This window comes from Aphidius gifuensis, linkage group LG1, assembly GCF_014905175.1.
Source record: "Aphidius gifuensis isolate YNYX2018 linkage group LG1, ASM1490517v1, whole genome shotgun sequence".
Taxonomy (NCBI): Eukaryota; Metazoa; Arthropoda; class Insecta; order Hymenoptera; family Braconidae; genus Aphidius; species Aphidius gifuensis.
The window spans coordinates 14,299,165-14,321,882 of NC_057788.1; the positions used below are offsets into that span (position 1 = coordinate 14,299,165).

The 22,718-nt window shown below is 28.1% G+C and overlaps 1 protein-coding gene across 8 annotated transcripts in view; it reads left to right on the top strand.

Moving 5' to 3' along the window:
• Positions 1-226: 226 nt before the first annotated feature.
• LOC122848753 overlaps positions 227-22,718 on the top strand; it is a 49,023-nt gene continuing 26,531 nt past the window's right edge. For 2 of the 8 annotated variants that reach the window (XM_044147086.1, XM_044147104.1), the window contains exons 1-2: positions 2,419-2,530; positions 2,592-2,680. Coding sequence is in view for 6 of the 8 variants with exons in the window: in XM_044147104.1 (XP_044003039.1) it covers positions 2,678-2,680 (3 nt within the window). In the remaining 2 variants the exon portion in view is untranslated. Of the gene's footprint in view, positions 368-541; positions 1,656-1,771; positions 2,531-2,591; positions 2,681-22,718 lie in introns of those variants that run through there. The other 6 variants (XM_044147061.1, XM_044147052.1, XM_044147068.1 and 3 more) reach the window with 6 other exon arrangements.

Consider the following 22,718-nt stretch of genomic DNA (forward strand, 5'->3'; position numbering starts at 1 on the left):
TTTGTCAGCAATAACTTTCTCATGTGCTTATTTTACTCTCAGTTGTATTTGCGCAAGTCTTATGCAGAGAGGGAAATGTCACGTTTTTGGTTTTCCTAATCCTTTTGGGTGTGGTGGGAGATTGAGATTGATGAAGTGAAGTGGGAAATATCGCGGAGGCTGCGCGCAAAACAATTAGATAATATCTTGATAAAACCCCTTCTGGATATCTCTCCAGCGCCACGAAGACGCAACTGCCGGTTTATTGTTCAGTATGTCAGCTCGTGCTGCGTGACACGTGTGTTAATTTATTATTTATGTGTTAACGAATGCTGTTAAATTTTTTTCATTAAGTGATAAAAATCAACTAATTTTATAAAATTTATCAGTAATATCACATTAATAAATATTTATCTTCCTCATACTAGAAAATTTATTATTCATTACCTCAATCCTTTTTAATATTGATTTGTTTTTATTATTCCATTCCGGGTACTATTGATACTAAATTTACAACAGTTATTAGGATTTAATTCTTAAAATATTTTAAACTATTCAAATAATGATTAAAACTAGTTATTAAACAAAAAATAGAAATTGTTATCACGAATTTATTTGTTGCACTTGTATTTTTTTTTCTTTTTTAATTATGGTATTAAGTAACATTACTGTTGTTGTTATTATTAATTAATTTGTTATACCAAGTGTTGATAAAAATAATTGTATATAAAATTTGATATAGAAGTGTGTATAGCTAATTAATTTTAGTTTATATGGGTATAGGTGTGTTAATTAGTGAGTCGTATGTGAATATCTGAGATTTTAAATGATAGCAAAAATAAGCAAATTTGATATGAAAAAATTGATATTATTGATCATACACTTTTAAAAAAATAACGATTATTGAAAATTTAATTGTGAATAAAAATAAAGTATCTTTTTTTTTTAATTTGAGTTATATTTAAAAATAGTTATTTGCTGGTGAAATGTTTATGGCCAAGTATGGTGGTATTAACGACAATTGTAGTTTTCGGGAAAAATTTTACCAGTTCACATATGGGTTGTGGGAATGAATTATCATAGACGAAATAAAAAAACCGTTGTAATCATGAAACCCATTTTTTTGTGCTAGTTATACCAAAATAATATTACATTACCTTGGCTTTAATTGAATTATTGATGGCAATAAAATTGGAATTGATAATTTTTCCAACTCAAATCTTCAGGGAATTTAGTCCACTTGACGTTAGTCTGACTTGATATTATAATGAACGCATGAAGTAGACAAATTGCACTCTTGATCAATTGTTCGCATTCCTCAATTCAATTTGAAAGGTAATAGCTTGCCAAAAAATTTTAACAACTTGGTTATTAATATAATAAAATAGAAATTTCACTTTTAAGTACTGGAAGATTAAATAAACATGTAAAATACGTGAGCCAAAAAATATAAAAAAAATGTAAATACTGAAAATATAATACTATCAATCAAATTAAAAATAATTAGAACACTTCACTTATATTTGTCGCAAATATATGTGTAGATTCTTTATTATGTTATTTTGTTTTCAAATAATAAAAACACGAACAGCATATGTATCAGTGAGTCCAATGTCTATATATTGCCTAGGTCATCATGTTAATCCAGTTATTAAATTAAAAGCCAATGACAGAATGTATGCTTTTGATACTAATTTTAAAATAATTATACTTATTAGAAGATTTTATGAGGTCTAAAACATTCAGTAGCTTTTATTTAATTTAACAAATAATTTTTTCTTTAATATTTCAGGAAATTTTATTCTGAATTTTCATGTGTAATGGATTTTAATAGTAGCTGCCTGTTCGATTCCAAAGAAAGTTTCAACATCGAAATTAAGTGCTTAAAATCAGTGATACGTAAAAAAAAAGTTTTTTACAAAAATAATAATAATTGTGTGAAAAATCTTTTTTTTAGTAGGGTAGTGACATGATTTCGTGGAAGGACTGGTAATTAAAATATGAGTGAGGTCAGTAGGTCGAAAGGCTTTTAAGCATTTTTAAGTCACGTACGAAATTTTTATCCACATCTTGTAGTGTCAGTGTGTTTTTTTGACCATATAAACTAAAACTAATTTTGCCATTATACACCATCAAAATACCTTAATGTACAGAAATACGCCACTAAGGATTTTTATAATGAGAAATCGAAATCTTCTGTAGTGGTGATTTATCATGATGAGCTACGTCTAGCAATAATATAAATCCAATTTTAAATGTGTATTCTTAAATTTATATTTGATCAACATAAACAAGTGGCTCATAAGTTAATTCGAAAAATAAAAAAAGCCATAATGTTTTTTAACGATATTGATGAGAGGATGGGTTATCCTAGGATTGTAAAAAGACAGAAATGAAGTCATCAGTGTCAGCGTTTAGAGCTCAGGCGAGTGCCCATCGTAAGATCCTCATGAACTATCAGCATCAGCTGAGTTACGGTGCTACAACGCATCATCAAACGTCGTCAACACGAAATCCAGTTGATCCCGCATCATTTCTCACTGGCCTCAAGGTGAGCTTCCATTATAATAAACTTAATTTTTAGTAACTCATAATTATATTATTTTTACTAGCGCTGTAGTGTCCAATAAACCAATGAGCATGATTTAGTTTTTTTTCATCAAATGATTTGCTCTAAAGTTGATGTACTAGCTGCATAATGGTATGAACTATAATTTGTTTTATATTTATTTAATCTTAATTAGAAACTAAGTTATTAATTACCAGCATGCAACAAAACGATTATTTTATTCCCTGATTATTTTCTGCAAAAAGAAGTATCATTAGAAATTCAACATTTCGGTCTTTTACGATAATCAGTTATATTCACTTTCAACCTGCTTACATGTAATGGAATTTTTATCAGGTTTTAGCAACTTAGGTGAGTGCTAGAATTTTTACATATTTATCGATTAAGGTAGATTATTAGTAAATTTTCTCGTTATATAGTTTTCGATTTTTTATTTAAATCTTTAAATAAAATAATAATCTATACTTGAAAAATTAATTCAATAATTTGTGGGTTCGTTAAAATCAAGACAATTTATGTCAAAGTTGACAACTTTAACACACAAGCATAGGGAGTATACGTTTGATTGCATTTTTTAAATTCTTAATTTAAATTTAGTTTTTTTTCGATAGATTTGTACTTCTTTAAATTATGATTTATGAAATTAATGGAAAAAAATAATTTATTTCGTCTTCGCCATTTAAAAGATATACACTGAAAAAAAAAGTTCTACCAGATAGAAGGTTAATTTTGTTAACAAGTCAAAAGAAAAATGTTTTGCTTATTATTTTTTTTACATATATCATAAGACAACTTATAAGACATAATAAAATATTCTTTTTCGATGTTTGTATTACTTTAATAATAATATGATAATAATATGAAAAATAAATACCGACTAAAGATTAGTTTTCTATTAAATTTTTTTTCTATTTTTTCGTAACTATTATTAAACTTTAGTTTTTTAATTCGAATATGACTTAAGGGATTACCTCGGCCAGTCCCTAAATATTAGAATGCTTTGAAATTTTTACAGTAGATTCTTGAAATACTGATACATTTTATGTAATTTTTTGAAAGCTCGTTAATTTTTTATTAATTTTCAAAGTTGACAACTTTTGACATGGACTCTTATGGAGAATACGATTTTCGTCAAAAAAAAGTCCATTAAAATACCGATATCTTTATTCGACAATGTCACACCGTGAAAAAAAAACCTATTGGGTTATAAAATGAGACAAAACAAAACGTATAGTAAACAAATTAAAGAGGTTTGGAGCTTAGTTTTTTTATAATTAATAATTAAAGTATGAAGAAATTCATCTAATCGAGCAGTATATATGACGTCTACTATATTCTAATGTATGCTTTAATATTTTTTTTTTTTTTATTTAAATCAGTAGTAATTGACTTCTTCAATTGAATCTAATTTTGATTTGATAGAAATCGTTTTATCTTAAACTTATAAAAATTACTATGGTACATTGTAGTATTTGAAAAAATGCATAATAATTTTTTCAACTTAAATTTGTAAAGATTTGATGTTACGTTGCAGTTTTTATTTTATACAAAGTAAAAAATTGAAATCTCAAACATTGCTATGGTCCATTGCGCAATTTTTTAATCACAACATTGTTTTTTTTCTTAATATATTTACTGTAAAAAATATATGAGTTGACCGATGTTTCTTGAATATTGTGGAACCATAGTAAAATCTACGGTAAATTTTTTTCCGTGTAGTGATGCATTTGTAATTTCGTAATGAGGGTTAGAATTAGCCGGGTTAAGCTAACACCAGAATCCCGTCCCTTCGTAATGGACGAGGTTAGTGTTAACTTAATCGTATTGTTAACCGTGCCATATATATAACAATCATGGAGGTGAATCCAAAGCTCACTCTCCTTATTCACCTCTATGATAGCAATCTTACACTGTAAAAATGTTTTGTTGAAATTAACAGTGCCGTAACAAGGGGTGGGCAAGAGGGGCAACTGCCCAGGGCGCAGTGGAAAGGGGGGCGCACTTAGAAGCGCGTCACAAGAAAAAAAAAAATTCTTTTTTAAACAATTAAAAAAAAAATTATATTTTCAGGAAAAAAATTGACTACTGTCATTTATGATCATTCAGATATTACATAAACATGATTGTCTTTCTGAATTTTGAAGTTAATTGTCCTCATTATTGTCATTTGTCGTTTAGAGACAATCGTCCTAGAACAATATTAAAAATGCAAAATAAAACGTAAAATAAAAAATATACTTAATAATTTGAATTGAAATTTTTTTTTGTTTCTTCAACGGCCAAGACACGATCCTCTATACTCTAAAATTCTACCTAATTCTACCTATCATGGTAGAAATACACCAGGTATGACAGTGCGCAGCCTGGTTTGGCCGCTGTGAATCGACCAATCAAAGGTCGCCTTCTCGCCACAAAATGGAAGACTTTATACGCGCGCGATAAATTTGTTAAGAAAATTTTCAAGTTTTTTTAAATTTTTCAAAAGTTATCATATTTATTCAACTAGATTTGGTATATTTTATAATGATTCACATTAACACAATAATAAAATTAATTATTTATATTAAATAAATGAATCCAAGTATAATAAATACAACACAACCTCTATTGTTTGTGGCATCAAAAAAAACAACAACAATGAAAATATTATAATTTATTTGTTAAACTGTCTTGATTTTTTTATTTTTTTGATTTTTTATAAAGATGCTCCACATATATTTATTAGTATTTACAACAATATGAAAAATAGTTGTCAAAACAGTATGTTAGAGGATCTTATAATAGAGATTGCGTGTTAGAAAGAAAAGCAAAACAGCTCGATGGCGCGTTGTTGATTGGTTGAAAAAAATAAGGCTGCGCAGAACGCGACGAAAAAAGCATGGACTACTGCCTGCTACTGCCATACCTGTAGTACTTCTACTATGCTACCTATCACTAACATCGTACTATAACCGATTTTAACCACTAACGCCGGTTAACATGGACCGATTTTATTCTGCTTGTATTGACTATATGCTGCTTTCTTTTCCCTATCCTTTTTAATTGACGAAAATTAAGATGATTATGGCAAATGGCTGAGAAAATTAATCAGATTACGAATTTATTTATTTGGTCACATCCTTTTCTTGGCAACATTTGCCATAATTGATTACAAAAAAGCTATTGCCAATTTTTTTTGTTTTTGTCTTTTTTAGCGCTACAACTTTTTTAGATAACATTTTTTAATTAAAGCCATATTTTTTCAGGAAAATAAATAAAAAGAGAAAATCGGGCCGAAAAAAAAGTCATTTTATCTAAAAATTTTTCGAATAAAAAGTGTTAGTTTTGATATAGAAAACGTTTTGGTGAAAAAAAAAATGCAGTATCCATTTAAAAAAACTATGTTTATACTGGAAACTCCGCCATTTTGGATTTTTCGAATTTTTTTTCCGTCCCTCCAAACCCTAACAACTTCTTTTACCTGAAACATTTTAGAATTTGTGCCATATTTTTAAGAAAATTCATTGATAAATTAAAATGGGACTCTCTGGTATTTGGTTACATTCTTTCCTAGATACATCCCTAGATAATTTATTAATCAAAAGCTATTGGTGACTGTTGCTAAAGATTGATGAATTCAAATAAATTATTTCATTATCTAGATCAATTTCTCTGCAATATTTTCTATAATACAATAGAATCATTGTGCCAAATTAATTGTATCTTCAATAGACTTCGATGACACAATTTTTCAGCGACAACGCCAGAAGACAGAAACTGTTTTGATTTTGTAATGATTCATTCTTTCATCTATATCACTTTAAAATATTTGTCTTTTATATTATTATCCACAATAAATTTTATTTAAAAAATAATTTCAATATATTCTAAGCGGTTTTTGTTTGTTATATATGGCTATTGTTAAATACACCTAACGTAATGATTTTTTTTTATATATTATATCGATAAAATAGGGCGCAAAATATCCTTATTCACCCTATGATAGCAAAATTCCTTGTTATGTTTTGTTGAAATTAAGGCAAAAAATTCTACAAAATAGAACTTTTTGTCTAGGAAAAAAGAAAATTTGAATGAAATAAAAAACAGTTTGATCGAAAAAAAACATGTTTTCTCGACAAAAAAAAATTTCTCGATTATATATTTTCTGGGTTTAACTCGAGTATTACAAACATCAAATATAGTAAAAAAAGATTTATTTCAAACCACTCATATCCTTCATTTGAAACAATTGAAGGAACTGAATTAATATTTTTTTTTCTTTCTCAATAAATATATTTGTCTTGAAAAAAAAACAAAATTGTCTAAATTTTAGACAATGTCGTTTTGCTTTATAACATAATTAGTTTCATCGAAAACAAAATTGTCTTATAAAAAATTTGGTCCTATTTAAAACGAGATTGTCTAAATTTTAGACAATATTAAGTCTTGGTTTATAACAGATTTGGTTTGTATTGAAACAAAATTGTCTAAATTTTAGACACTATAACGTCTTACTTTATAACAGATTTTGTTCCCCTGAAAATGGAATTGTCTAAATTTTAGACAATACATATTAAGTCTTGTCTTATAACAGATTTGGTTTGTACAATAACAAAATTGTCTAAATTTTAGACACTATTTCGTCTTGCTTTATAACTAATTTGGTTTTGTTGAAAAATAAATTGTCTAACTTTTAGACAATGTCATCTTGCTTTGTAACATAATTAGTTTCCGTGAAAACAAAATTGTCTAAATTGTAGACATTGTTACGTCTTCTTTTATAACAGACTTGGTTTGCTTCAAAACAAAATTGTCTAAATTATAGACACTTTTTGTTTTGATGTAAATACTTGTATGCCTTGGTTCATGAATAAAGTCCCTTAATTTTATAAACAGTTTGTCTTCATATACATGCAATCTTGAATTTAAATAATAACATTCTTTTTTTATGGACAATGTACCTCGAATCAAAACTTAATTTTTTTTCTTTCAAGACTTTATTTTTTTAATTAAAAACAATGTTAGTACACGGAGAGAAAAAAATATTATGTTTTACTATGCTACTGTAGTATCGGTGGATGTTTTCGGATTTTTGATAAGATATAATATTTTTTTTATATTTTTTATTATTTATTTTATATATTTTAATAAAGGCACATAGTAAATTAAATCATTTGTAATCAAACTATGGAACAAGATTTTTTTTACTGAAGACATAGTCGAAAGTACTAACGAAAACTCTTTTTTTTAATAAACTGTAGATACAAAGTGCTATGTGTAAATTAATGTTTATTATGTTAGCATAGTAGAATTGACAATTGACGCTCGTTAAAATAATCATTCGGTACCTAAATTCAAACAATGTTATTTATACTACTCATCAATTTTAAAAAATACGATTCCCGATTTAATTTTTATTGTGTGTTTTATATTAATTACGATATTTGGAGCGAATTTTACTATGTTCACATGGTAAAAAATGCAGAAAGACGAAATACCAAACAAAAGAGTCAATTTTACGTTAATTCCAGTTTAGTCCCGTAGCTGAGCGGTCTAAAGCGTATCCGACACCACGTCAATACATACTTCGTCGGTTCGATCCCCGGTCAGAGTGTGAAAAAAAAAAAAAAAAAACAAAACAAAAGCTTCTGCGTTAATAATACAACAGAAAAAAAATTGACAAATTTGTAAAATATTTTTTTAATCAAATATATTTTTGACTATACAACATAGTACTTTTTATTTTAAACATGGCCATTTTTACGATTGAGTATTATGATACTTACTACGTCTGATTAAAATTCTCAAACATAGTAAAACTCACTGTTTACATGATAAATGTTGCTAAATTTCCCAAAACATCCACCAGTACTATAAAACATAGTAAAATCCAGTGTTTTTTTTTAGTAAAACCTAATATTTTTTTCTCTCCGTGTATGACTTAAGGTTGATTCTGGAAATCTGAAATCGCAACAGATTTTTTTTTTTTTTATCTTATGTTCAAATGAAATAATTATCTACATTGTCAATTTTTTTCAATTTTTTTTTGTGTGGTTTTTTTGAGATATTTACTGTCAAAGTTGACAACTTTAACACGCAAAGTATAGGCGGTACATCATATTTTTATTAATAACTTTTTCAAAACGCAACAGAAAACGTTAAATTTCTATCAGTTTGTAGTGCTAGAAAAGACAAATTTTTGATATAAATTTTTAGTATTTCGTCTGTTGCGTTTTAGAAATAAATAACTTTAAAATTCAAAAATTTCGCGAGAAACGCAGCACACAGACATGAACACAAGCATGGTTTCAGTGTACGACGTAAACTTTGTTTGCTAGTGTGTTGCCGCGCACACACATACTACTAAAGAACTTAGTTTTTTCATCAGTGGCGCCACAAAAAATTTTAGGACACGGGAATAAAAAATAGCGTTATTGATATACGGGCCCTTCGTGGCATAAATATTGGTTCGGTGATGCGACTGGGAATCAACCTTAAGACGTAAAAAGATATTTTTAAATTTTTTGAATTAAAAAAAAAAAATTATATTATTTATTGTTAATTTCTTTTTATTGTATTATAATCTATTTGAATTCTACCTATTCTAAAAAAAACCTGATTCTAATTTTGTTGTCTTAACCGCAAACCGAACCTACTATCTTCTAATTACTAAACGCATATCTTTGCCCGCGCGGTCATCGTACGATTATGATATGGAAGTGTTTTTTGTAAATTTAAAGTACAAGTCGGCTGATATGAATCAAATTTGCGAAGTCTCGTAATAAAAAAATTATTTAATTATATTTTATTGGAAAAACTTCTTTTAAAAAACAAGATGTTAAATGTCTAAATTTAAGTTTATAAATTTGTTTTCTAAGAATAAATAAAAGAATTGTACAGCATCATTGAATGTATATTGATAGATAATTTTTACAATAAAATTATGTAAAAAATCTGGCCATTGATTATATACAATACTAAGCCATAAAATTTACACAATTTTATTGTAATTTCTGTTTAAAAAAATGACTAAATTCACGACACTCACAAGTAAATTTTAGCAGGCTGAGAATTTACCCACTACCAGTTTTAGAATTTACTAAATTTTATTATAAATTTTATTTAAAAGTTGGACATTTTTTGTGTTAAGTTCGGCAGTTTGTGCTAGATTCACGGAGAATAGAAATCAATTCCCGGCAACATTCTTTCTTTTCTGTTTACACGCTCAAAACTCGAAAACTAATTGTTAAATAGAAAAAAGTTATTCTTGATAAATTGTTTAGAAATAAATAACTAATAATAAACCTCGCTTAACCCCATACCTAGCTTCAACAGATAAGGCTGTAGAAATGCTTGAAATTACATGACAGTTCAATCATTAGTTCAATCGGTCGGCCATCTTTGTGTTATTTCGCCCCACGAACAGAATTTTTACAAAGCTATATAGTAAAAAATATTTAAGTCTATGCTAACTTTTATATGTCTACATCATAATTTTTATTATATATATAAGAATATTTATTAAATTGTGCAGTATTTTTTATTCAACCATATAATAATTTTTATTCTTTTCACAAACCATGTATGTCTTTATTTTAATTAACTCATAACTCATTATCTAAGAGATTAATCAAAAAAGTAATTCTTCATAAATTGTTTAGAATTGAATTTTCAGTAATAAACTTCACTCAACCCCATGTCCATCTGCAATAGATAACGATGTATAGAGGCTTGAAGTAACCCAACAATTTTTTGACATTTTACACATTTTACATAATTTTATTGTAGAATTCCATCTCTCGCGGCCAGTCCCAGAAATAAAACAAAAATTACAAAGCTGTATAGTAATTTCTATTCAACCGTGATTTTAATTTTTAGTTAATATTTCTCTCAGTGTAGGGTATCAGTAAATATAAAGGAAAATATAGAAAAATATAGCAAAATATCAGGGAAAAATCACTGAATATAAAGAAAAATAAAATATAAATATAAAATATAAAACAAAAAGAATAAAAAAAAATTTTTAGTAACGCATTCGTTATCTAATGAAAATTGAAAATTTTCAAAACTCTGGCGAAAGCCCGTGTGGTTCCTCTTGATTATTCCGAATTCATTATAGTTTTTTTTTTATTAATAATTTAAAATTATATGATTAAATATTTTTTTTTTTTTTTGCGCTGTTTTTCACCTGTCAAATTATGTACATAAATCAAAATGCAGATGAAAAAAATTTGAGGTTATATCACATGTAATTAATGATTTTATTAGATTCGTTCAAGAAAGAAATCAATACAAATATAAAAAAAATAAATCGTTCAGTTTACTTTTTTTTTAACTAAACAAATTTTTTTTAGAACCATTTTATTTATTACTTTTATTTATAAAAATTTGTCCATGGTATTTTTTTTTTTTATTTCAATAACATGATAATTTAAATAACTATTTTATCGATCAAGCAAATTATAATCACAGCAAAGAAAGTTTTACGCATGCGCTTTAAACTTTTTTTTGAAGAAAAAATGTTTAAAATAAAAATCGGTAATTGTTTATATTTTGAATAACTTTTGAACAAATTAACATAAAAAAGTTTTATTGAGCTTAAAAAATTTGATATTAAATTCCTGAGCGCCACCCTGCCTTAATAAAAATCATTAAAATCACTCCTTCATTACGATTTTTCAACTGTAACATCAGGGATGATCTTCTAACGTCATTCCTAATATCCTGGCAAAAAATCGCATCCATGATTTGTTCTTAGTTTTCTTATTATTTGACTTTGAAAATTATACGATAATCGTTTTTTGTTAATAATAAATAAACTAACAATTGAAATTACTTTTAGTAATTTCCCGGTTTTAGTATTTTCATAGACGAATAAATCAGTAGAGGCTAATATAAAATTCGAAGACGATGAAGAAAAGGAAAATATACTAAAAAATAATTCTGAATTTAAAAAAATACAAGAAATCATACATCTACCAAATAAAATTATTTTAGTTTATTTTAGTTTATTTAATTTATTTTTACTGATAATGATATTATATAGATATCATCGCAATTATAATAGCAATCAATGAAGTGGATTTTATATATGCAATGGCAAGACGGTTATTAAAAAAAAGAACAATAACATTAGCAGACGACAGTGATTATGAAGTAAAATAAAATTTAAATGGAAAAAAATTTAATGAAACTAAGTAAAGATACTAAATTGACTAAAGAAAATATATTTTAGATTAAACTAACTGTATGGAATGGAGAGGCAGAAAATTTCGAGGGAAAAGAGGGTGACGTAATACGCCTTTCCAGTAACTCTCGTGGCGCCACCGGTGGCTGAAAATAATACAAGCGTCAGTGCTCCGAGGTCTAAAGAGGCCATAAGCCCATATAAACATATGTAAAATGTTAAATAAACAATTACTAAAAAAAAAAGTTTTATTAATTGTCTAGCCAAAGATTCAAATTTTCTTTTCTGGTCTTGATTCTATGAGCCTTTGTACTGTCTGTAATTCGTAATTGACAAGCCATTAATACAATTTTTATTCGCATTGTTTTATCATCAATAATACTATTAAATGCATGGTACTGTGTAGATATGTCTCCTGTGTTGATAAACTTATATAATTCATTTATTAACTCTTTTATTTTTTTTCAAAAGTTCTAACTTTTCATCATCTTTTTTTCATTGATTTAATGATAATTCCTTTACTATATTTTTCCAATTGTATTTCTGGTGGCTTATTCCATATCATTGGTAAATCAGTTTTTAATCTGCAAATGGTATTTTTTTCATTTACATCAATACAAATTGTTGCTGTATGTTTACAATATCCATTGCCAGCTTTGCAAATATATTGTATTATTAATCTTGCTATTTTTTTCGACCTTCAATGAAATTATTTTGAAAATTTGATGCAATAATTTTTTTTATCATGATAAGTATAATACATACCCATAAAAGAAAAAAAAAAACAAAATTACAATATACCTGTACAATCGAATAATACAAGTTATTATTTTTTGTTAGTACTTTAAGCACCAAGAGTTTCACGTAATACAGTACCATGAATTAAAATATTTAAATCACCTCGACGTTCATCTGATCCATTGCTATATATATATAGCAATAAATACATATAACGTGTAAACTGTGTACCAATTCTTTACTTTAATTTAACGGTTTTTTACGAAAGATTTAGACATCAACTGCTTGGAAATGAGCTTTCAATATTGTACTTATCATTAATTTTTTCATTAAATATAAAGGAAAATATAGAAAAACCGCTGAATATAAAGAAAAATATGGAAAAAATCAATGAATATAAAGAAAAATACGATATATATGGGAAAATATCAGTAAATATAAAGAAAAAGTTGCTGTATATAAAGAAAAAACCGATAAATATGGAAAAATATCAGTAAATATGAAGAAAAAAGCGCTGAATATAAAGAAAACTCCGATAATTATAGGAAAATATCAGGGAAATATTGGTAAATATCAAGGAAAACTTACTGAATATAAAGAAAAATACGATAAATATGGAAAATATCAGTAAATATGAAGGAAAAATCACTGAATATGAAGAAAAATACGACACATATGGGAAAATATCAGTAAATATAAAAGAAAATGTAGAAAAAAATAGGAAAATATCAAAGAAAAATCGGTGAATATAAAGAAAAAACGATAAATATGGGAAAATATCAGTAAATAAACAAAAAAAAGCGCTGAATATAAAAAAAAATCCGATAATTATGGAAAAATATCAGGGAAATATCAGTAAATATGAAAGAAAAATCACTGAATATAAAGAAAAATACGATACAAATGGGAAAATATCAGTAAGCTTTATCTGGCGTTCGAATTTTGAATTAATTAAAAAAACAAAAACAATTTAATCCATGGCGCGTAAACACACACGTGGGTTCAGACGCCATAATGATAATAATTATCGACGCTCGATTCGGATTGTTCAACTTAAAACGTTAATAACTCAGGCACAAAGCGTCCTAGACCCAAAATTTAAAAACATGTACTATTTGAAATTTCACGTACAATCTCGTGGTATACCTACCATGCGCGACTTACGAGACATCCTGTATATCTTATAATATATTAGATATAGCTGCTTTATATTTTTTGTTTATTGAGTTTCACAAATATTGAGATTATATATCTGTATATATATTCAGAATATATTTCACATGGATATATCAGAAAATATATTCATAGAATATATATCTCATTATAATGAATATATATTAGTAGGATATAATTAAAAGGTTGTAACTAGCAAAATGTATTCATATTATAGTTTCTGGATATATTTTCACAAGATATATTCTGAGGGCCAAATAGATATATTTCCCAGTTATATTTTTTTTTATGCGGGAATTTAGTTGTAACAGTAATCATTGTAAAAATAAATTTATAATCACGAATTTAAATAAAGAAATTAAAATTCCCCCCTCAGGGCAGGCACAGTTGCTTCAGCAACTGTTTCATCATTTTTTTTTTTTTTAGATAAATTTTCAATTAATAAATTTGCATTTGATAACCAGCTGATTAACATGTAAATCATATGTAAATCATATCGAGATACTGGATCGGCGTATAGCATTAAAGGAATTATTAATAAATGAATATAAAAAAATTAAAAATATAACGACGACTTCAACAACAACTAAAACGTTAAATCCTGATTCAACCGAGGGAAAAAAGTAAATAAAATAAATAAAATCAAATTTGACAATTTTATGAAACAATATTTAATATTGACAGGCTAAAATCATGGTACAACACGATGAATAAAAACAAAGAATTTAAAAAGTTAGAAAAAAGCGATTCCGGACATGAAGATGACATTCCATTAGAAGGAACAAGCAAAATAAATGAAAATTGAATAAATTTGAGTTGTAACAGTAATCATTGTAACAATGGAGAATAAAATAAATTTGTAGTCACGAATTTCAAAATACTAAAAAAGAAATTAAAATTCCCCCCGCAAGGCAGACACAGTTGCTTCAGCAACTGTTTTATCATGTTTTTTTTATGGAAAACTTACTGTTACAACTAAAATTTATTCAATTATTGATATGTTCCCATATTTATCGTATTTTTCTTTATATTCAGTGATTTTTCTTTGATATTTTCCTATATTTTCTATATTTTTCTTTATATTTACTGATATTTTCCCATATTTATCGTATTTTCTTGATGTTCAGTAATTTTTCCATGATATTTTTCTAAATCTTGTCTTATATATAAAAATCTCGCGTTTTGTCATGGTGTTTGTCCGTAAACTCCTCCGAAACTACTCAACCGATTTCCTTCAAATTTCGCATAGATGTTCCTTAGGTATGCGAGTAGAAAATTATCTAATTTTTGACCCCCTCACTCATAAGGGTAGTTCACCCCAAAGTTCACCCTTATACTTTATTACCATACTACACCCGACGGTCGGTAACATCGAATCCGGTTTTTCTCACAAGTTCATATGACTCAAACAGAAATTATTATTATTATTATTATTTTATACTATTATTATTATTATAAAAAATCGAAAAATCGAGTAGTTGTCAGAAGTTATAAGAAACTGAATGGTCGGGAAAATTTTTAGAATGTTGAAAAATCAAAAAGGGTTAAAAATGGGTGTTTTTTGGGAATATCGCGAAAACTAAGGAGTTTAGGAGAGAATAGTTCTAATAATAGTTATAGGGCGAAAAATGGGCTTCAATTGAGTTGTCGGGGGTTTTTTGCGTATGTTAAAGGGGAAACCGTGGTTGAAAAAAAGCAGTTTTGCAGTTAGAGCCACTCTTCCTCACCACAAACGAGTCACGAAAAAATAAAAAAATTTTTTATTCAGTATAATTTTTTTTTGGTTTTCCTCCTATTATAAAAAGAAGAAAAGTAACGGCAGTTCTTTCTTCTGTGATTGGTTGTTTTGTTTCCCTAGATTGATATTCTTTTTTTCTCTTTCTTTATTTTAATTAATAAAAAATAAATTTTTATTCTGTTTCTTCGTCTGTTTTTTTCTAAATTTTTTTTTTTTTTTTTTGTTCTTTTTATAATATGGTGGTTGGCAACGGTTGCTGTGGGGTCAAATATTCTATCTCTGTTTTTTTAATAATAAAATAATTTATTATCCTGTTTTTTCGTCTTTTTTTTAAGTGCGTAAACTAACCATGCATAAGTTCTAGAAAAATTTTTTAGGATACTTATTAGAAGCGTCTTAGTTTGTACTATTTTGTACCGTAAATGTTTCAATTCGTATCTCAAAATTAAAAGGTGTGGAGAGGGTTAAAAATCTACTTTTTTTTTGATGAATTAAGGGGGAAAAAAAAATTACTACGAATGCATAATAATTTGTACCTGAAAAATAACAACAAAAAAAAAACTATTTCATCCAAAATGTTAATTGACAATAATTGCATATCTGCTTTAATAATCAACATATTTCGATGTTTTTTCTTCCAAAGTGAAGAGTAAGTTGTGCTTTAATTTGTACCATTAAATTTAAAATAAAAAAAAAATTATCCAAAAATATTTATTTTTGGAAGCAGTATAGAAACATTTTAGAGTAAATATTTTTTCTTTGTTGTTATTTTTGAGGTACAAATTTCGGGCTTGGTGGTACAAATTAGTACGAATTATTTTGTGTTTGTATTTATTTTTTTTTCCCTTTTTTTGCCATCTAAAAAAAAAGTAGATTTTTAACCCTTTCTCCACTATTTAATTTTGAGATAAAAATTAAAACAATTACAGTACAAAATAGTACCAATTGAGACGCTTCTAATGAGTATCCTAGAAAATTTATCTAGGACTTATGCAGGCTAGGTTCACGCACTCCTGTCTTTTGTCTCTTTTTTTTCAAACTTAAGGTACGGTCTCCAAGGAGCGTCTGCGCCGGCTGTCCGACTGTCGCGTTCGGGCGTTCTGATCAAGCGCTTTGGAACGCTCATAGCCGAGTGGTCTCCAAGGCGCGCTCACAATTTCTAAACAGTTGAGCAGCTGTATGATGAATATACTTTTGTTTTAAATAAAAATATAAATATCATAGATAATAGAGAAAAATTAATTTTGATAATAGCTGATAAAGTTACTTAAGAATATTGTAGGAGAAAATGACAGAAAAATTAAAATGAAATGAAAACCTGTTAGCGATTTGCATACAATAAAAAATGAGGGACATTTCTAAATATTAATAAATGGCCATTTAAACAATAATGATAAAAAATTTCATCGATTTTTCTGCCTTAATATACATCAGTTTGACTATTTTTTAAATTAAATTGAAAAAAAAAACTATGGTAAACATAAAAACATTAGTATACTGCACTAACACTTTACCAGCTAAACACATACAGTTAAAGAACTTCTATATATGTGCGTGACTGCCCAGCGTTTACAGAAGCCTGACCCGACTTTGGTCAGTCGAGCGTTCAGACACGACTTCTGATTGCAGCGCTCCGAGCGCGAACGCGCCTTGGAGACCAATAACATAAAACTTGTATTCTCGGGACGAGCGTCTCTGAACGCGACAGTCGGACAGTCGACGCAGACGCTCCTTGGAGACCGTAGCTTAAAAGAGGCAGAGAGATGTTAACTAGTTTTCTAAAATAAAATATTTGAACAAAAATTTTTATATAGCATGCTATCGAGATTCGAATTCTTTATAATAAATTTTGTTTATAACAATATCGATCATTACTTTAGCTTTTTACTTGATTGAATGTCAAGTTTATATATTTTGAATACAATATATACATGGCAAAACAACGTTTGTCGGGTCAGCTAGTATTTCTATATTTTCCCATAATTATATCGTATTTTTCTTTATATTCAGTGATTTTTCTTTGATATTTTCCCATATTTTTCTTTATATTTATTGATATTTTCCATATTCATCGTATTTAGATTGAGGGACTTAGAAAATTTTCAGGGGGGTGCCTACCATGGTTGGGGGGGGGGGGGCGCTACATCTTTTCCTGAGCTACTGCTTTTCTTTGGGATTTTTATTTATTTTATAAATAAAATACATATAAATTTATTTTTGAACAAAATAAATATCTAAGGGGAAGCAGTAGCTGAGGAAAAAATGTAGCAGAGGAATTAAGGTTGCCGAAAAATTTTGTTTTAAGCAACATTAATTCCTTGTTCATAAATAAAATACATGTAAATTTATTTTGTAACAATTAATATGTCCGAGAAAAAGCAGTAGCTAAGGAAAGGATGTAGCTAAGAAATTAAGGTTGCTAAAAATATATATTTTAAGTATGATTGATTCTTTAAGGTTGAATGTAAATAGAATTTCCAAGTATACGATTTTCGAATTTTTGATCCTATATAAAAACCAGATAGATATAGGACGGCATACATACACATGCAACAACCCAGTTAGGAAGTGACGACGGGCACAAGCCTGTGATAAGCCTGAGTACCCGGCTCTCGGGCCTGTGTCAGGCCTGAGACACAAGCCTGTGTCAAGTCTGGAATGTTCACGATGTATTTGCTGGTGTCGGACTAGTGTATCGGGCTTGACACAGGCTTGTGTTCCCAGGCTCGACATAGTCTTGTGTTCCCAGGCTTGACACCGGCTTGCAAAAAAAATTATAAAATAATATAAATAAACAATTATTATTAATTTATTAAGTTGACATTATTATTTTTTAAGCGATACAATTCGAATTAACGATAATTATCACTGAGAGAAATTTTAACTAAAAACTAAAATCATGGTTGAATAGAAATTACTATAGTAATTTGTAATTTTTGTTTTATTTCTGGGACTGGCCGTGAGAGTCGGAATTCTACAATAAAATTATGTAAAATGTGTAAAATGTCAAAAAATTGCTAGGTTACTTCAAGCCTCTATACATGGTTATCCATTGCAGATAGACATGGGGTTGAGTGAAGTTTATTATTGAAAATTCAATTCTAAACAATTTATGAAGAATTACTTTTTTGATTAATCTCTTAGATTATGAGTTATGAGTTAATTAAATAAAGAACATACATGTTTAGTGAAAACAATAAAAATTATTATATGTTCGAATGAAAAATACTGCACAATTTAATAAATATTCTTATATATATAATAAAAATTATCATGTAGACATATAAAAGTTAGCATAGACTTAAATATTTTTTACTATATAGCTTTGTAAAAATTCTGTTTGTGGGGCGAACTAACACAAAGATGGCCTACCGATTGAACAAATGATTGAACTGTCATGTAATTTCAAGCATTTCTACAACCTTATCTGTTGAAGCTAGGTATGGGGTTAAGCGAGGTTTATTATTGGTTATTTATTTCTAAACAATTTATCAAGAATAACTTTTTTCTATTTAACAATTAGTTTTCGAATTTTGAGCGTGTAAACAGAAAAGAAAAAATGTTGCCGGGAATTGATTGCTATTCTCCGTGAATCTAGCACAAACTGCCGAACTTAACACAAAAAATGTCCAACTTTTAAATAAAATTTATAATAAAATTTAGTAAATTCTAAAACCGGTAGTGGGTAAATTCTCAGCCTGCTAAAATTTACTTGTGAGTGTCGTGAATTTAGTCATTTTTTTAAACAGAAATTACAATAAAATTGTGTAAATTTTATGGCTTAGTATTGTATATAGTCAATGGCCAGATTTTTTACATAACTTTATTGTAAAAATTATCTATCAATATACGAATAATTCTTATAAATGACGGGGGAACGCAGTTTTTACTATTTATTTTGTAATTTTTTCTTTTACGTTTGTAATTCTTAGTTAAAATTCTCAGTGTATATGAACGAAAATAGATGGCGTAACGGGGGATCGATTCTAGGTCACTCACGTTGAACTCCAATGCTCTATCAAGTCAACCATCGGGGTATTAATGAAAGAGTCAGTCAAAATTTTTTATATGAATGAATTTATTCGAGAGTCAATACACAGTTCTTGTAAAAGCCTGGCACGATAGTCAAAACCTAATAATTGTTATTTAAAATTTCTATTTACAATTTATAGATCTAATTAATATAATTTTTTTTTTTTAATTGAATATATACACAAGTCAAGTCCCGTGTGAGGCTTGGTAAAACGGGCTTGACACAAGGCTCGTGTGACGCCGGGGAAAACACAAAAAAACAGGCTTGACACCAGCTTGGACTATTGAGGCCTGTGTGAGACGAGGAAAAACAACGGGGACAGTCTTGTGTCAAGCCTGTGTTAACAAGGCTTGTGTGAGGCCGGTTAAACACAACGGGGACAGTCTTGTGTCAAGCCTGTGCTCCCAAGATACACGACCCTCGCACAAGCCTGGCACAGTTGTTCAAGCCCGAGAACTCCCATCTGGGTAGAAGCCTTCTGATTTGTACTAATTTGTGCTATACAATTATTTTACTTGTACTTAATAAGTATTTTATAAAATTATTCAAAAAAATTTGCAGGCTAGACTCGCGCAGTCTTTTAGGCACCATCAAATATTATTTTTAAATTTATTTTTTTTCTAATTAAAAACTTCATCTATTTTTTTTTTTTTTTATTCACATCACACAATGACCTGTCATTGGCATCAATCGACACATGTGAACAAGGGAGGCCGGTAACGGCGCTAGTAAATAAAAAAAAATTATGTCTCTTACAAAAAAATATCGAAAGTTTTCTAAAGACCGCAATTTTTCACGTTCTGAGCGAACGACTGACTACGAACAAACCCAGTGAATTAAAAATATTTCGGCATTCAGCTCTGATTTTTTCTTTTAAAGTTCTAGCTAAGGACTCATACAGCCTCAATATAACAGCTATTAACATGAAGCAAGAAAAATGCACAATCATAATAATGCAAATTAATAACATTGAACAATTGCTTGTTTTTTTTGTTGTTTAACTAACCATTTTCTATAAATCAGACAAATAAAAAACAATAAGGTTTGTAACACGCAACCAAATTACCAGTTTTTTATACCTCCTAAATAATAATCATTTTATTATTCATTTATGAAACTAATATTATTATCATTATTTCAAGTTTTTTATTTGTTTTTTTTTTTACTGCTGTTTGCTTGCGTGTATAATTTATCATAAGGAAATATGTCTAGTGTTCCGGTGGGATATATCATTTGAAAGTTTCATGTCATGACTTCATAGCATAATTAATAGTAGCATTATCAAACTGGTGATTAATTACATTGGAGTTTATAAAATTAAAAATATAAATTAAACAAAACTAACAATACATGTACATTGTACATATGTGTCTATCACATAAGAACTTGATACATTCAAACAACAATAGTGTGATATCAAGTTATTATATGAGGGAACATTAATTCAATTAGACAAATAATTAACGCATGTTAAATATATAACTGTCTTCGTATAATGGATTCTTTATTCATACTGGGCAATTTTGAAATTTTTTAAAATAAATATATGATTTAAATGAAAAGATAGTTTATTTGGAAATTCGGCGTGGCGACTCTATTTTATATGAGCGTTTTTTTTTTTTGTTTGAATAAAAATAATAAGTTAATAAAAAATAATAATATTATGAATAATTCCAATAGTTTCTTTCTCGAGGAATATTATGGTCTAAATAACAAATGGAATATCTTAACGGTCGACTAGACGATTTTTTTAGTGGAAGTGAGAAACAAGATTTTCTCTTTTTCGCACTCATACATAGAAGTATTATGTTTTCAAAAGCCATCTGCAAGAGGTCTCCAGTATTTCTTTAATAACTCCTTAAATAAATTAATTTTTTTCATACTTCATTTTTCAATTATAAAAAACGAAGCTCCAAACCTCTTTTTAATTCAATCCCATACACTTTGTTTTATCTCATTTTATAACCCTATAAGTTTTTTTTCGCGGTGTTATATTGATGCTTAGAGACATTGGTATTTTAATGCTCTATTATTTTACTACAAATGTATTCTTCATCAGGAAAAATTATACTTCTAAAATTATAATTTTTTTATTTCAAATACGCGTGAATAAGGATATTTCAACATGAATCTATTACGAGGACTATTATTTACACTAAGAATCTATACACTACCCATACGTATATACTGCCGCTAGAGTTAGCTGAGTAGACTATAGGGCGCGGAACTGTCGGGCGCTAGTTTTAGCTCCATTCTCGTCTCGTCTCGTCTCGTGTCTCGAGGCATCACTAACACATACGTATACTCGTCTTACGTACAGTTGAGCTTGTCAATGTTAATCTCGGGGTTAAGCTAACACATATGAACATAAAGCGTCTTTGAGGCTTGGTAAATGAAAAGAAATCCGCACGGACGCTTTATGTTAATGTGTGTTCGTCTTAACCCCAAAATTAACATTGGCAAGCTCAACTGTAGCATCACGTAGTATACATACGCACACAACTACAAGGTCCCCAACATAGCGTTTGGCATGGTAGAAATATACAGGTATGTCCATGCCTCGGACGAAAATAAAAATCTACTGCGCAGACCATTGGCGGCCATCTTGTTTGCATGTGTGTAAATCTGTGTGTCCGTCATATTATTATTATTGTACTGTTAATTATTTATGTATGGCATGCTTAAAAGTTACATTAATCATAAATAAAAACTTTAAAAATATTATTTGATAATTCTACGTATTTATAGATGTTGCAAAACAATTAGAAATTGAACTTTTACTTTTTCACAAAAATAAAAGAAATTTTTACATATTTAGTTAACAAACTAAAAGTTTGCATAAAAAGAACAATATATATATTGCACTGGATGCAATACAATGTTTGGTACATACTTGTACGTACATTTGACTCAGAGTTTTTAATGAGCAAATTATAGAAGATAAAAAAAAAAAAAAAAAGAAAAATAAGTTAAAAAAAATATGTAACAAAGCTTAATATGTATTTTATTTTTTATTTTTTATATAATTAATCATTTGTTTATGTATTTTTATTATTTTAATCTTCTACTAAGATCATCTTTAATATGTATTTTAATTTATGATTTAAATAAAGTCGCGCCACTTTAGCCAATATGGCAACCGGTGGTCAGCACTTCTTATTGGCTTAAAAAAACGTATGCGCATGGACCTACCTGTATATTTCTACCATGGCGTTTGGTGAAATGACCTGACTGTCGCTGCTGTCGTTGTATGTACAGACTAGGGATGAGAAAATTTTTGTGACATGTCATGACGGTCAAATGACACAACACGATGTCATGT